Source organism: Bombina bombina, chromosome 5, assembly GCF_027579735.1.
Source record: "Bombina bombina isolate aBomBom1 chromosome 5, aBomBom1.pri, whole genome shotgun sequence".
Lineage (NCBI taxonomy): Eukaryota > Metazoa > Chordata > Amphibia > Anura > Bombinatoridae > Bombina > Bombina bombina.
The window spans coordinates 80,492,211-80,508,854 of record NC_069503.1 but is presented as its reverse complement, the minus strand read 5'-3'; the positions used below and the strand labels follow the sequence as shown (position 1 = coordinate 80,508,854).

The following is a 16,644-nucleotide window of genomic DNA, read 5'->3' as shown; positions in this document are numbered from 1 at the left end:
CAATGGATAAAAAGTTAGAGGGTTACCTTAAGAAAATGTTTACTCAACAAGGTTTTATATTACAACCCCTCGCATGCATTGCGCCTGTCACGGCTGCGGCGGCATTCTGGTTTGAGTCTCTAGAAGAGACCATTAGCTCAGTTCCATTGGATGAAATTATAGACAAGCTTAGAGTCCTTAAGCTAGCTAATTCATTTATTTCTGATGCCGTAGTACATCTAACTAAGCTTACGGCTAAGAATTCCGGATTCGCCATTCAGGCGCGCAGAGCGCTGTGGCTAAAATCCTGGTCAGCCGATGTGACTTCTAAATCTAAATTGCTTAACATACCTTTCAAAGGGCAGACATTATTCGGGCCCGGTTTGAAAGAAATTATCGCTGACATTACCGGAGGTAAGGGCCATGCCCTGCCTCAAGACAGAGCCAAACCAAGGGCTAGACAGTCTAATTTTCGTGCCTTTCGTAACTTCAAGGCAGGAGCAGCATCAACTTCCTCAGCTCCAAAACAGGAAGGAACTGTTGCTCGCTACAGACAGGGCTGGAAACCTAACCAGACCTGGAACAAGGGCAAGCAGGCCAGAAAGCCTGCTGCTGCCCCTAAGACAGCATGAAGTGAGGGCCCCCAATCCGGAAACGGATCTAGTAGGGGGCAGACTTTCTCTCTTCGCCCAGGCTTGGGCAAGAGATGTCCAGGATCCCTGGGCGTTAGAGATCATATCTCAGGGATATCTTCTGGACTTCAAAGCTTCTCCAAAAGGGAGATTTCATCTTTCAAGGTTGTCAACAAACCAGATAAAGAAAGAGGCGTTTCTACGCTGTGTACAAGATCTTTTACTAATGGGAGTGATCCACCCGGATCCGCGGTCGGAACACGGACAAGGGTTTTACTCAAATCTGTTTGTGGTTCCCAAGAAAGAAGGAACCTTCAGACCAATCTTGGATTTAAAGATCCTAAACAAATTCCTAAGAGTTCCATCGTTCAAAATGGAAACTATTCGGACAATCTTACCCATGATCCAAAAGGGTCAGTACATCACCACAGTGGATTTAAAGGATGCCTACCTCCACATACCGATTCACAAAGATCATTACCGGTACCTAAGGTTTGCCTTCCTAGACAGGCATTACCAGTTTGTAGCTCTTCCCTTCGGGTTAGCTACTGCTCCAAGAATCTTTACAAAGGTTCTGGGTTCTCTTCTGGCGGTACTAAGACCGCGAGGAATATCGGTAGCTCCGTACCTAGATGACATTCTGATACAAGCGTCAAGTTTCCAAACTGCCAAGTCTCATACAGAGTTTGTACTGGCATTTCTAAGGTCACATGGGTGGAAAGTGAACGAAGAAAAGAGTTCTCTATTGCCACTCACAAGAGTTCCCTTCTTAGGGACTCTTATAGATTCTGTAGAAATGAAAATTTACCTGACAGAAGACAGGTTAACAAAACTTCTAAATGCTTGCCGTGTCCTTCATTCCATTCCACACCCGTCTGTGGCTCAATGCATGGAGGTAATCGGCTTAATGGTAGCGGCAATGGACATAGTACCCTTTGCACGCCTGCATCTCAGACCACTGCAATTGTGCATGCTAAGTCAGTGGAATGGGGATTACTCAGATTTGTCCCCTATGCTGAATCTGGATCAAGAGACCAGAAATTCTCTTCTATGGTGGCTCTCTCGGCCACATCTGTCCAAGGGGATGCCCTTCAGCAGGCCAGATTGGACGATTGTAACAACAGACGCCAGCCTGATAGGTTGGGGCGCTGTCTGGAATTCCCTGAAGACTCAGGGATCATGGACTCAGGAGGAGAGTCTCCTTCCCATAAATATTCTGGAATTAAGAGCAGTTTTCAATGCCCTTCTGGCTTGGCCTCAGTTAGCAACTCTGAGGTTCATCAGGTTTCAGTCGGACAACATCACGACTGTGGCTTACATCAACCATCAGGGAGGGACAAGGAGTTCCCTAGCGATGATGGAAGTCTCAAAGATAATTCACTGGGCAGAGTCTCACTCTTGCCACCTATCAGCGATCCACATCCCAGGCGTGGAGAACTGGGAAGCGGATTTTCTAAGTCGCCAGACTTTTCATCCGGGGGAGTGGGAACTTCATCCGGAGGTCTTTGCCCAAATACTTCGGCGTTGGGGCAAACCAGATCTGGATCTCATGGCGTCTCGCCAGAACGCCAAACTTCCTTGTTACGGATCCAGGTCCAGAGACCCGGGAGCAGTTCTGATAGATGCTTTGACAGCACCTTGGGCCTTCAACATGGCTTATGTGTTTCCACCCTTCCTGATGCTTCCTCGATTGATTGCCAGGATCAAACAGGAGAGAGCATCGGTGATTCTAATAGCGCCTGCGTGGCCACGCAGGACCTGGTATGCAGACCTAGTGGACATGTCGTCCTGTCCACCATGGTCTCTACCTCTGAGACAGGACCTTCTGGTGCAGGGTCCTTTCAAACATCCAAATCTAATTTCTCTGAGGCTGACTGCATGGAGATTGAACGCTTGATTCTATCAAAGCGTGGATTCTCGGAGTCAGTGATTGATACCTTAATACAGGCTTGGAAGCCTGTTACCAGGAAAATTTACCTTAAAATATGGCGCAAATACTTGCATTGGTGCGAATCCAAGAGTTACTCATGGAGTAAGGTTAGGATTCCTAGGATATTGTCTTTTCTACAAGAAGGTCTAGAAAAGGGTTTATCCGCTAGTTCATTAAAGGGACAGATTTCAGCTTTGTCCATCCTTTTACACAAACGTCTGTCAGAAGTTCCAGACGTTCAGGCTTTTTGTCAGGCTTTGGCCAGGATTAAGCCTGTGTTTAAAACTGTTGCTCCGCCATGGAGCTTAAACTTAGTTCTTAACGTTTTACAGGGTGTTCCGTTTGAACCCCTTCATTCCATTGATATCAAGCTTTTATCTTGGAAAGTTCTGTTTTTGATTGTTATTTCCTCGGCTCGAAGAGTCTCTGAGTTATCGGCCTTACATTGTGATTCCCCTTATCTGATTTTCCATTCAGACAAGGTAGTTCTGCGTACTAAACCTGGGTTCTTACCTAAGGTAGTCACTAACAGGAATATCAATCAAGAGATTGTTGTTCCATCATTGTGCCCTAACCCTTCCTCAAAGAAGGAACGACTTCTGCACAATCTGGACGTTGTTCGTGCCCTGAAATTTTATTTGCAGGCAACTAAAGATTTTCGACAAACTTCTTCCCTGTTTGTCGTTTATTCTGGACAGAGGAGAGGTCAAAAGGCTTCGGCTACCTCTCTCTCCTGTAGCATAATACGTTTAGCCTATGAGACTGCTGGACAGCAGCCTCCTGAAAGAATTACAGCTCATTCTACCAGAGCTGTGGCTTCCACTCGGGCCTTTAAAAATGAGGCCTCTGTTGAACAGATTTGCAAGGCTGCGACTTGGTCTTCACTTCACACTTTTTCCAAATTTTCCAAATTTGACACTTTTGCTTCTTCGGAGGCTGTTTTTGGGAGAAAGGTTCTTCAGGCAGTGGTTCCTTCCGTGTAAAGATCCTGCCTGTCCCTCCCGTCATCCGTGTACTTTTAGCTTTGGTATTGGTATCCCATAAGTAATGGATGACCCGTGGACTGACTACACTTAACAGGAGAAAACAAAATTTATGCTTACCTGATAAATTCCTTTCTCCTGTAGTGTAGTCAGTCCACGGCCCGCCCTGTTTTTTATGGCAGGTCTAAATTTTAAATTATACTCCAGTCACCACTGCACCCTATAGTTTCTCCTTTCTCGTTTGGTTTCGGTCGAATGACTCGGTATGACGTAGAGGGGAGGAGCTATATAGCAGCTCTGCTTGGGTGATCCTCTTGCACTTCCTGTTAGGGAGGAGTTATAATCCCATAAGTAATGGATGACCCGTGGACTGACTACACTACAGGAGAAAGGAATTTATCAGGTAAGCATAAATTTTGTTTTTATTATTCTGACAATGACACACCACAATGTAAACAGGAAGTGATGTACAGATGACTGATAAATCAGAGCATAAATATGACAATCACTGTCACTAACCTAATTTGTAAAAAACCTATATACACAGTACACAGGGGAGTACACAAATTCGCTTGTAAAACTAAGTAAGCAGAGTTTAAAAATAAATTTGCAACATTAAGGGAGTTCTGGTTGTGGACACAGCGATACCGGAAGTGACGTATAGGGTTATGTGCCACTTCCGGTTTGTTGGTTTAATCCCGTAACACAACAACATCGATATGTGGTTTAAACCCAGGACTTTGCATAAATACAATTAATGTTATGTTATATTAAGGACTCAGTGCACTAGTTACTAAGAATTAGAAAGTAAGGTAATGAGAATAATAAGGCCGGTATTACGATACGGAAGTATAATACATGAAGGAACTATCACTTCCGGTTACTTATACAAACGGATCATAGCAATTGCATAACAATGCTAGCAATTTACACATAAGAGGGTTCATTTTTTATGCCAAAATAATGGCGATTTGATTGGATACCCAGTAATTTAAATGAAGCTTCCATAACATACCATATTATAGTCTTGATAAAGGCATAATACAGGGCCGAAACGCGTTGACATTTATGGTAAGCTTCATTCTGATCATTATTACTTGTCTTTAGCAATATTGCACCATGTTGTATTTTCTTTACTCACAGGTATAAAGTTTAAGTACACTAAAGGAAGGTTTTAGACAACTCTCTGGATTTCCCCAACGTTTTCTTACACTTCGATCACCTCTTCAAAGGATTCACAAATAGGAATGGAAACACTTCATTTCAGTGCACCACCTAACTTAAGGACAGAATTGGAGAATAAAAACACTTTTTTAATAATTTTTTTACAATTTTATATATTTTTTTTAAATTGTTTTATTTTTATTTATTTCAATTTGTTTTTCATTTTTAGTTTTTCACATTTTTAACTTTTTTTTTTCACCATTTTTCTATATTTTTCATTTTTTTCACAGCTTTTTTCTGTTTCTATAAGGAGCCATCCCTCAAGGATACACACATTGTTTCTTCAGTCCCTTTATTTGATAAATGAGACACTTCAATTTATTTCCACACATAGATGCACCCGTAGGACATTATTCTAATATTTGGACTTGACATTTCAATCTGCTATCCTGAGATATAACACTAATATTGTTATTCTCCATATAGGTTAACGTATCAGGTTTACTAATCATTTTTATTGAAAGGTACCAAACCTAACTCTATATTTTAACTATTTATTTCTATTTACCCTTTTTATTTCCCCATTTTTTGTTACATGGATCCATGATATTGTATTTGTATTAAATGCACATGCTTTTAATGTAATCGCTTTTTCCTTTGACTTGTGATATTTAGGCGCTCTTTTTGTTTTAGTTTTTTTAGAGGTTCACCCTTAGGACCAGCTAGGGACCCTTACTTTCAAGAAGCCAAAAGGAACACACACTAAGCGCTGTGAGATAAATTTCTAATTCCATTATTTTCATCATATCCTATAATTTACACATCTACAACCACCAAAACACAACCATACTAAATAGTTTCTAAATTTTGTCCTAAGTTTAGAAATACCCAATGTTTACATGTTCTTTGCATTTTTTGCAAGTTATAGGGCAATATATACAAGTATCACTTTGCTATTTCCAAACCATTTTTTTTTTTGCAAAATTACCGCTAGTTACATTGGAACACTGATATCTGTCAGGAATCCCTGAATATCCCTTGACATGTGTGTGTGTGTGTGTGTGTATATATATATATATATATATATATATATATATATATATATATATATATATATATTAGAAGACAACCCAAAGTATTGCTCTAGACCCATTTTGGTATATTTCATGCCACCATTTCACCGCCAAATGCAATCAAATAAAAAAAAAAGTTTGCTTTTTCACAAACTTTAGGTTTCTCACTGAAATAATTTACAACAAATGGTTGTTCAAGCTTCTCTGGGATCTCCTTTGTTCAGAAATCACAGACATATATGGCTTTGGCGTTGCATTTTGGTAATTAGAAGGCCACTAAATGCCGCTGTGCACCACACTTGTATTTTTCCCAGCAGTGAAGGCGTTAATTAGGTAGTTTGTAGGGTTAATTTTAGCTTTAGTTTAGAGATCAGCCTCCTACCTAACACATCCCTCCCCCACCCCACAATTGTCCCTGCCATCTTAAGTACTGGCAAAATGTCTGCCAGTACTAAAATTAAGTTTTTTTTTTTTTTTTTTTAAAAAACATTTTTTAAAACATATTCTGCTGTGTACGATCCCCCCTTAACCCCAACCTCCCTAATCCCACCCAAACAGCTCTCTCCCACCTTACCCTAAAAAAATTGTACCATAGTGTAGCGTTCCCACCCGCCCTCGTGCACGTGCACACACCCATGCGCGCTTTCGATGCCCCTGCACCTGATCTCACCCCATCTGACACACATTGCCCATCGATGGCCGCCCACCCACCTCCTTTGAACTGTTCCCACCCCCTAATGATTGTGACCACCAATGGCCGATGCAGAGAGGGCCACAGAGTGGCTCTCTGCATCGGATGGCTAAAACTTTTTTATTGCAAGATGCCTCAATATCAAGGCATCACTACAATAACATGAAAGCTGCTGGAAGCGATCAGGATCACTTCCACCGCTTGAAAACACTAAAAATGTGCAGGGTACGTCATTGGTCATTAACTACTATTTTTTTGACGACGTACCCTGTATGTCGTTGGTCCTTAAGGGGTTAATTACCGGGAAAATAGAATAGGTCACTTATTAAACAAATAAACTATTATATTTATATCTGCTTCTTTTAAATACATTTGTGTCAGTGACGGTTAAAAATATGAAGCAACCTCCATTGGGCTGAGGAGGAGGATAAAAAAATACTACTCCCCCCTCTGTCCTTTTAGACAGATCATATCCAACAACTGCCTAACCTCACTCCCAGACCTGGTTCATTACTTAGAACACCTGCAACTCCATCTTCCCCTGCCCTGACCTTGCTCATGGAACACCCATAACTACACTTATGCCTACCTTGTTCCCATGCGTGGAACACCCACAACTCCCCCAGTGTTCTCCAATCCAGAACCACCACTGATTTTGTGTGCTTAATTTTACATTGAGTATTATTAAACTAATAAAGTTTTTGGCTGTTTATATAAATAGAACAATCACAGATGAAAGCTAAAGATTATCATAAAGTCACTGATTCTTACCCTCTCAAAACATCTCACACTGATGATTAGTCTGTGATGATTAAGACATCATGTTCTCACCCAACTGGTTGAGCATGAGCCTGGCAGGGCTGTATTTGCAGTTGCTTGTGCAATGTTAAATGAGGATAGTGCCACCTCTCTTGCCCAGAATACAGATGTACTTGTTCACTGGCTGAGAACATTATCCACATGCACCTTGTTTTATGGGGCCCTATAACTTGTTTTCATTAGTAATTTAGTTAACTATGATTAAGTAATGTTTACATTCTATGTCATGCTTTTTAATTGTGATTTACAGGTAAATACATTTAAAAATAGAAAACTGAAGACATTTTTGAGTATAAAACATATTTTTTTTTTACTTAGATGTATTATATTATAAATGAATAAACATTCTTATTTTTCTTTATTCCATTTCTTTTCATGTAGACAAACATGTCAATAGTTCATATCTATCCTTCACTGCAGTCTTAGACACCAATGACTATTCACAAACATTGGGGATATCACAGCAGATATTTAAAGGAGATGGGGAATTGGCAGGAACTGGGAAGCAATCACCATGTACAGAGAGTAATTTAGTGATCAAACAAGAGGACAACATTTATGACTTATCTAATGAAATTATTATCCCCGAGGATAAGCCACACACATTTACTGAGTTTTCAAAACATATTAAAGAAGGGAAAAGTCTACGGTCTAGCCAAATGATTCATACAAAGGAGAAACCTTTTCAATGTACAGAATGTATGAAAAGCTTTAGATGGAAGTCTCCTCTACTAGAACACTACAGAATTCACACAGGTGAGAAACCACACACATGTACTGAGTGTGGCAAATGTTTTACACAAATGAATCTTCTGAAAACTCATGAAAAGAGTCACACAGGAGAAACGTCATTCACATGTACAGAGTGTGGAAAAAGTTTTATACACATGTGTCATCTGAAAACTCATGAAAGGATTCACACAGGAGAAAAGCCTTTCACATGTACAGAGTGTGGAAAATGTTTTACACTGAAGAGTCATCTGAAATCTCATGAAAGGATTCACACAGGGGTAAAGCCATTCACATGTACAGAGTGTGGAACAAGTTTTACACGAAAGGGTGATCTGAAAAAGCATAAAAGGATTCACACAAGAGAAAAGCCTTTCACATATACAGAATGTGGAACAAGTTTTATACAAATGAGTCATCTGAAATATCATGAAATGATTCACACAGGAGAAAAGCCTTTCACATGTACAGAGTGTGGAAAAAGTTTTACAGAAAAGAGTAATCTGAAAAGTCATGAAAGGATTCACACAGGAGAAAAGCTTTTCACATGTACAGAGTGTGGAAAAAGTTTTACAGAAAAGAGTCATCTGAAAACTCATGAAATGATTCACACAGGAGAAAAGCCATTCACGTGTACAGAGTGTGGAAAAAGTTTTAAACAAAAGAGTGATCTTAAAAAACATGAAAGGATTCACACAGGAGAAAAGCCTTTCACATGTACAGAGTGTGGAAAAAGTTTTACACAAAATATTAGTCTGAAAGCTCATGTAAGGAGTCACACAGGAGAAAAGCCTTTCACATGTACAGAGTGTGGAAAAAGTTTTAAAGACAATAGAAATCTGAAAAGGCATGAAAGGATTCACAAGGGAAAAAAACCTTTCACATGTTTAGAAAGTGGGAAAAAGGGTTTTTATTGAAATCAGGTATCACAAAACACCAAATATTTACACACAAATAAACATTTATAAACACAGTGTACAAACCTTTTTATAGTTATCCTAAAGAGGACAAACTCTCTAAATAGAAGCATCAAAAATGATCCTATTGTAAATAATACTTTCTAAATCCCAGTTATAAAAGCCCCAGATTGGAAGTGCTCTCCTGCTGTCCTTTGTTCCTCTATATATGTGCACCTCAGTTTCTCTCATATCAATGTGCTAGAAACCAAACACCACACAGGAATATACAGATCTGTCCTCATACTGACCAGTTACACAACCATTCATCACCAAAGCACCCCCAGTGTTGTTTATTAATATGCCAGTGTTAGGAGTCGTACGTTTGTTTTACATAGGGGAGAAAATAATTACATTTACAGAATAAAAGAGTCTTTATATGAATAGAGTGTTAGACAATTATATAAACAAGAACATCAGTCTCAAATGATTGACATCTGGGAGATATATTTAATGTGCACGTCATGTGGATAAACCTTTTCTTATAGCAATAGATGCTTAGCATTGTACATGTTATATACCAGAGGAATTACTGAGGGGAAACTGATTTTATTTTATGAGACACAATATCAGTAACCGGTACATATGTGATCATAATCAGTTTAATTTAAATGGCTACTATAACTAAAGGGGACATTATATGTCTGATAAATAAGTAGAAAAAGGGGGGCTGAGGGCTAGTGGGTTAAGAGTAGATAAAAAATTATAGGGAGAAAATGATAAAGAATTATAAATATATTAGCCCTATAATTTTAAGAGAGAGGCAGGAAGGATACATATGGATGTACCATTAATTGCAAAGACAAGAAGAAATCTTGCAAGAAAAGGGATAGGCCTGTCTGACTCTAAATATATGTCTTAAACAACCCACTGGTTTAAATTATCAACACAAGATGGTGATTCATAGAAGAGAGCAATGCTCTGTGTCAGGGAGTAAATGGAACCCCATATACCCAATTGGAACTTAGAATGAGGTTAAAATTGTCTCAGAAAACCATTCATACTGAAAAAATCTTTATTAGGAGACAAAAGATAAAGTCCAGCAGGACTCAGACAAACATTCACACATACACTGATTAAAAATAGCTCGAACTTGTGTCTTAATTTAGGAGAATTCAATATGTAGCGTGGGAAACAGAAATTATATTTTTGCAGTAATCTCTGCAAATGGGATTCTTAAGGATATCTAATATGAGCAAATGCTATAAGATTCCTAAGATTATTAATAATGTGCAGATTAACTGTTGCACAGTAAGTGGTGGACCTTTGGATGGTGTGTGCAGGGAATAATAGCTAGGATATATATATATATAGCGTATTCAGTTTTAGCATTCAGGGTGTCATAAAGTTCAATAGTATGTGCACTGATGGTGAGCACAAGGTAGCAATCAATATCACAGAGATAAGTTAATTGTATTGCGATATAACTGAGAGCTTAGGTTCAGCAATGTTGCTTAGAGACAATACAGATGATATGTGCACTAATGGTGAGCAACAAATAGCATTCGATGTCACAGAGATCAGTTAAATAAATTGCAATATAACTGAGAGCTTGGGTTCAGCAATGTTGCTCAGAGAAAATACAGGTCTAACCTATGTGGTATTTTGTGACCCAGTATTCTCAATGGCTTAACCGGTATGTGCGTGTTTACTAATGAGTACATTTGTATGTTTGATACATATTAGCACAGCCGGAAAAATAAACCAATATCTAGTGTCTCCCAGTTACAAACAATTATATGCTAGGCTGCACTGTTAGTGTAACTTTGGTTAATGCCAGGTTACCATTCCATATATACGAAGGTATTTAGGTGATGTACAACAGGTTTTATAACCTATATGTCAGTCCCGTTGATTTATGTTAACCAATTCCTATAGTTTTGATATTAAAGTAAGCCTAGCACTAATATCGAGTTGCCACCTTAGTTGCCAAACATATATGGGTTACGGTATTGCTGGTTATCAGTTATACAAATTAACAAAATAAGAAACTCTCATAACCCCTGGCTCAAGTAAGCCTCTTCTATAGCGGAGGCTGTCATTAATATTACTTCTAGCTGATAACACTCAAACATTCATATCACCATCTACAAAGGTCTCTACTATATCGGAGACTGTATTATTGTTAATCTGCTCAAATTTCACACACGCATGTATTCTATAATTTTTAGAAAGTATATTAGCGAGCGAGCGGCTAAAAGCAGTGAGGTACTATGACCTCGTGAACAATGCCCCGCATTGTTCACGAGGTCATAGTACCTCACTGCTTTTAGCCGCTCGCTCGCTCGCTAATATACTTTCTAAAAATTATAGAATACATGCGTGTGTGAAATTTGAGCAGATTAACAATAATACAGTCTCCGATATAGTAGAGACCTTTGTAGATGGTGATATGAATGTTTGAGTGTTATCAGCTAGAAGTAATATTAATGACAGCCTCCGCTATAGAAGAGGCTTACTTGAGCCAGGGGTTATGAGAGTTTCTTATTTTGTTAATTTGTATAACTGATAACCAGCAATACCGTAACCCATATATGTTTGGCAACTAAGGTGGCAACTCGATATTAGTGCTAGGCTTACTTTAATATCAAAACTATAGGAATTGGTTAACATAAATCAACGGGACTGACATATAGGTTATAAAACCTGTTGTACATCACCTAAATACCTTCGTATATATGGAATGGTAACCTGGCATTAACCAAAGTTACACTAACAGTGCAGCCTAGCATATAATTGTTTGTAACTGGGAGACACTAGATATTGGTTTATTTTTCCGGCTGTGCTAATATGTATCAAACATACAAATGTACTCATTAGTAAACACGCACATACCGGTTAAGCCATTGAGAATACTGGGTCACAAAATACCACATAGGTTAGACCTGTATTTTCTCTGAGCAACATTGCTGAACCCAAGCTCTCAGTTATATTGCAATTTATTTAACTGATCTCTGTGACATCGAATGCTATTTGTTGCTCACCATTAGTGCACATATCATCTGTATTGTCTCTAAGCAACATTGCTGAACCTAAGCTCTCAGTTATATTGCAATACAATTAACTTATCTCAGTGATATTGATTGCTACCTTGTGCTCACCATCAGTGCACATACTATTGAACTTTATGACACCCTGAATAATAAAACTGAATACGCTATATATATATATATATCCTAGCTATTATTCCCTGCACACACCATCCAAAGGTCCACCACTTACTGTGCAACAGTTAATCTGCACATTATTAATAATCTTAGGAATCTTATAGCATTTGCTCATATTAGATATCCTTAAGAATCCCATTTACAGAGATTACTGCAAAAATATCATTTCTGTTTCCCACGCTACATATTGAATTCTCCTAAATTAAGACACGAGTTCGAGCTATTTTTAATCAGTGTATGTGTGAATGTTTGTCTGAGTCCTGCTGGACTTTATCTTTTGTCTCCTAATAAAGATTTTTTCAGTATGAATGGTTTTCTGAGACAATTTTAACCTCATTCTAAGTTCCAATTGGGTATATGGGGTTCCATTTACTCCCTGACACAGAGCATTGCTCTCTTCTATGAATCACCATCTTGTGTTGATAATTTAAACCAGTGGGTTGTTTAAGACATATATTTAGAGTCAGACAGGCCTATCCCTTTTCTTGCAAGATTTCTTCTTGTCTTTGCAATTAATGGTACATCCATATGTCTGATAAATCCCTTTGTATCAAGAGCACAAGTGTTAGGTATATTTATACCATTGTGTGCATATATCGTGTAATGCTGCTGTTTACTATATAATGATATACAATGTTTTTTCATGTAAATAAAAAGTGATTGTAATTTAGACCAGTATTTTGTGTTTTTTGTATAATTAAACACACAATATCACAGAATAATAAAGAAAACATCATCAAAGACAAAAAACAAACCTGACAGTGAAAGTTTAACGCTGATAATTCAGATAGAGCAGGAATTTTATCCAACTTTCAGATCGACTTCTGTTATCTAATTTGCTTTGTTCTTTTGGTATCTTTTGTTATAGAGTAAACCTAGGAGGCTGATATTATATGAGCTTAGAGGCGTGCACGTGTATTTGAAGTTGTTTGAAATGTCATGTTCTATCCAATCCATTTAAGTTTAATTTTGACATTACTGTCCCTTTAACAGTACATAAAACAATATCAAATTAATCCCCAACTTACACCAATACAGATTATTAATCACCAGCAAGACTTTATACGCAGACATTTTCTGTTACTTAAAGGGATAGGAAATGACACTTTTATGATTCAGATAGAATGTGTAATTTTATGATATTTTTAATTTAACTTCTGTTATTAAATTTATGTACTACTGAGAGCTGATTGGTAGCTACACACATGTGTCTCTTGTCATTTGCTCACCAGATATGCTCAGCTATCTCCCAGTACTTAATTGATGCTCTATAGCTGACTTTTCAGGAGTTAAAGGGACAGTTTACACCTTGGTCATCTTAAAGTCGTACCTTAGATTAAGCTGCAAATAGCCTCCTGCACCTTTTCTATATCATGCAGCAGGAACAGTAAAAAAGTTATTTTAAAATTAATATTGTTTCTGACCACTTTGAAATGGCTGCCAAGCTCAGCCCACTGATGACATCATAAACTGGGCTGCATATGACATCCAATCACAAAAGGCACACTAGTTGGATTACAACAGATTGTCATTGCTATTCAGCAGAGTGCCTAGATGCAGTCCAGATAATGATGTCATCAGTGGGCTGAGCTTGGCAGCCATTTCAAAGTTGGCAGAGACAATATTTATTTTAAAATAACTGTTCCTGCTGCATGCTATAGAAAAAGTGCAGGAGGATATTTGCAGGTTAATCTAAGGTAAGATGTTAAGATGACCAAGGTGTAGACTGTCCCTTTATATACATAGTTATGGGGCGGAGCCTGGAGGGCAATGGAGTAAGACACGGATCATAACCTCTCCTCTCCGGAGAGGAGATTATGTCCTGAGGCTCAAAGACTTGATAGAAGCAGTTAGTCCGGGTCCAGAACATAGCGGTGTGCATACACGGCTCCCGGTATGTTCTTGAGCTGCGGGTGCGGCAGCCATCTCGGGGACCCTTGGGGCCGTTCAGACCGCAACTAATACAGGTTCGGGATGCTCCGATAACCAATTAAGGAATCAGTTTCTGCAGCGAGGTATGCATTTGTAGAGGATGGGCACCCATACAGCCGCATAATGTTTTAGGAAAAAGTACCTGCTGGGACTCTGGGGCCCCTAACTAACACCGCTGCACAAACCATCTTCAGGGCTATGTACTAAGCCTAACAAGTGAAGGGGCTGCCTTGCAGGGGGAGATAATATATATTTAAAAATCTTGAGGAGCAATAGACCCCCTACATTTATAACCATATAGCGGCAAAAGACAACAAAGATCCACTATATATGTATGGAGGATCCTATGCAGCACCGGCACATTCACTGGGGCATGTTTGGGTATCTTTGCCCTAGACTATTTAGGGATTCCTAAGAGAGTGGAGGAGGAAATCTGTTTTTCAAGAGAAGGGAACTGAGCTACTTTTGAAAGAACATTTTGGATACTGGCTTTGGTGAGGCGGTCTTTGACAACGTATACGCAGAGTCTCATTAATATGTTTGCAAGAAAGCCAGCTAAGGCCCCCCAGGGAGGCAAGGCCACTGCCACACACCACTTCTTTAGGCAGGTAAAAGGGGACAAGGCTACAGCAGCCCAACATGTAGAGAATGAGGAGGAGGCAGACTCAGAATCTCAAGCAGATCAGAACCCTGTGACTAAAGCGGACATTAAAATGCTGGTCTCCAAACAAGATATCTCTTTGACAAACTCTGGGAGAAGATGGACAATATGCAAAATTCAGTCACCAATAGTCTGGCAGACATTAAACAAGACATCCAGGATCTGGGTAACAGGGTTTCTACATTGGAAGATGGAGAAGCTACAGTGTTGGAGGAGGTTGCCTCTATATCTCAGCAGGCGGAGACTCAAAAACAAGAGCTAGAGCTGTTTCAGAATAGAATGGAGGATCTTAAGAAAACTGCAGCTGTAGATGCAATATCCATTTAAAGGGAATCCCTGAATCAGTGACTACAGAGGAGTTAGATCGCTACCTGTCTCAGCTGTTTCAGGCTATCACTGGACACTCTGAGGAAGGCTGTTTTCAGATGGAGAGGGCCCATCGGGCTCTTAGGGCAAAACCTAAAGGGGACGCCCCACCTAGGGATGTCATAGTCCGCATGTTTCGCTTTAAGGAGAAGGAGGCTATCTTGGCAGCCTCCAGGAAGAATCAAACCTTCAAATTCCAGGGGTCGGTGATCCAATTCTACCAGGATCTATGTGTACGGACCTTGCAGAAAAGAAGTGCCATGATACCGCTTACATTGCTGCTGTGAAAGAACAACATCAATTATAGATGGGGATTCCCATTTGCGCTCATAATCCTTCACAAAGGAGCTACATTCACCATCAGAGAAACTAGAGATATATCTGACATTTGCAACCATCTAGGTCTGGATGCTCCTCGGATGCCCTATGGCCTGACTAAACTGAACAGTATGGATGATAGTAAAGCCCGCTCCTTGCCGCAGAGACAAAGCTGGGTGAAAAATACAAAAAATAAGCAGAAGACCTGAGCTCCTACATAGTAGAGTTACTGAATGAGAAGCCTGAGAAATCTAACTGACCCGGGCCCTACCACCCATGGATCGTCCAGACTCGGATGAGTATGAGAACACTATTGTTGGTTAAAAGGTTAATAAGAACTTAGCCCATGTGGCTCTGCTTCCCAGGAGGGATAGTAAGGGAGGTAAGGAGGGTGCAGAGGAGGGTTAAAAATTAGGGGATATGGATACTCTATGAGACACTCAGCCACCAGGGCCAGATGAGGACAATAACGTGACTTTGGGGCTTGGGGGAGGGGTGTATTATTTTGCCTGCTAGGAGGGGATGTGTTACTTTTAAGTAATTAAGAATCATATAGCTTCCTTAATCTCAAAATTTGTTTTAGTATAAACATTTCAATTGCACAACTGTTGTTATGCATGTATAGTGAGATACTGTTTATCAATGCTTATTAACAGGGAGTGGGCACTAGGCTCATGCTCTGTCCATGCTTTTAAATTTGCAATGTTGAATTGTTTATTGTGTTTATCATTGTTTTGTTATTGTGGTACTAGGCACTACACCAGAAGGAAAAGTAAGGGTATAGATAACAGCAAGACAGGTAGGACTTGACCGATGGTTAAGAGTATTAGAATCATCTCACACAATGTGAGAGGCCTCAATACAGACGTGAAGAGAAAAACAGCACTCACTCAGTACACAAGAGCTAGGGCAGACTTAATATTGCTACAAGAGACCCACTTAACAAACTCAGTTATCCCTAAGTATTGGTCAAAACTGTTTCCTCTGCATTATCACTCAACGACGGACAAAAAAAGAGAGGGGTTTCCATTCTTATCCGCCAATCACTCCAGTTTCACACAGAGGAAGTGATCACAGATCCGAATGGGAGGTTTCTCATAGTAAGAGGATGCCTTCAATCTACCCCGGTTACCATATGTAATGTGTACGCTCCCAATGAGAAACAGGATACATTCTTTAGGCAAATATCACATATCCTGACACAATGGCCCCAGTCCCGAGTCATACTAGCCAGTGACTTTAAT

General features: G+C 39.5%; 1 protein-coding gene across 2 annotated transcripts in view; it reads left to right on the top strand.

The window, feature by feature from the left end:
- LOC128659921 (oocyte zinc finger protein XlCOF6-like) overlaps positions 1 to 16,644 on the top strand; it is a 192,557-nt gene that overhangs the window by 30,028 nt on the left and 145,885 nt on the right. The window contains exon 2 of one of the 2 annotated variants that reach the window (XM_053713508.1): positions 7,653 to 9,615. The exons of the other annotated variant lie outside the window; for it this stretch is intronic. Within the exon in view, the coding sequence (XP_053569483.1) occupies positions 7,653 to 8,917 (1,265 nt within the window). The 3' untranslated portion in view covers positions 8,918 to 9,615. Of the gene's footprint in view, positions 1 to 7,652; positions 9,616 to 16,644 lie in introns of those variants that run through there. 2 annotated transcript variants of the gene reach the window in all.